The sequence below is a fragment of the Trypanosoma equiperdum genome (assembly GCF_001457755.1).
Source record: "Trypanosoma equiperdum strain OVI genome assembly, contig: ctg_305, whole genome shotgun sequence".
Classification (NCBI taxonomy): Eukaryota; Euglenozoa; class Kinetoplastea; order Trypanosomatida; family Trypanosomatidae; genus Trypanosoma; species Trypanosoma equiperdum.
This window is the reverse complement of record NW_027124205.1, coordinates 61742-62151: the sequence shown is the minus strand read 5'-3', so window position 1 is coordinate 62151 and position 410 is coordinate 61742. Positions and strand designations below refer to the sequence as shown.

General features: G+C 43.9%; 1 pseudogene across 1 annotated transcript in view; it reads right to left on the bottom strand.

Annotated features, from left to right (window-relative positions):
* The window catches only part of TEOVI_000118600:pseudogene, a 1844-nt pseudogene that overhangs the window by 140 nt on the left and 1294 nt on the right, over positions 1-410 (bottom strand). The window contains exon 2 of the mRNA in view: positions 1-319. This exon is cut by the window's left edge and continues 140 nt beyond it. Coding sequence covers positions 1-319 — 319 coding nt within the window. The remainder of the gene's footprint in view (positions 320-410) is intronic.

Below are 410 nucleotides of genomic sequence, written 5' to 3'. Positions count from 1 at the left end.
CACATTTATCTAAACTCCCCTCCTCAGGTTGCATATTATCATTTAACTCTCCTGCGGTTGCCTCACTTTTTCCAGTGGTTTCATTTTCTTCGATCTCTTCCTCCAGCAACTGAACCTTCTCAACTGCAACATCAATTCCTTCCATCTCTTGACTGAGTTGCTCCGCTGCTTTCTTGATTTTCTCAATAAGCTTATCCAACCTCCCAATTAGTACATGCACCTCCATGTTATGTTTTTCCACATCCTCTAGGTCTTCCTCTGCCTCCATTAGCTTGAGTTGCCATGGAATACCTTTATTCGAGACCAAGCATTGTGCGTAATCGACACACGTACGTTGGTGCTCTCCAGTGCATATTCCATCATCAGTAAATCCTACTTGGTATACTCTCCCGAGCACGTACTGTCGATAC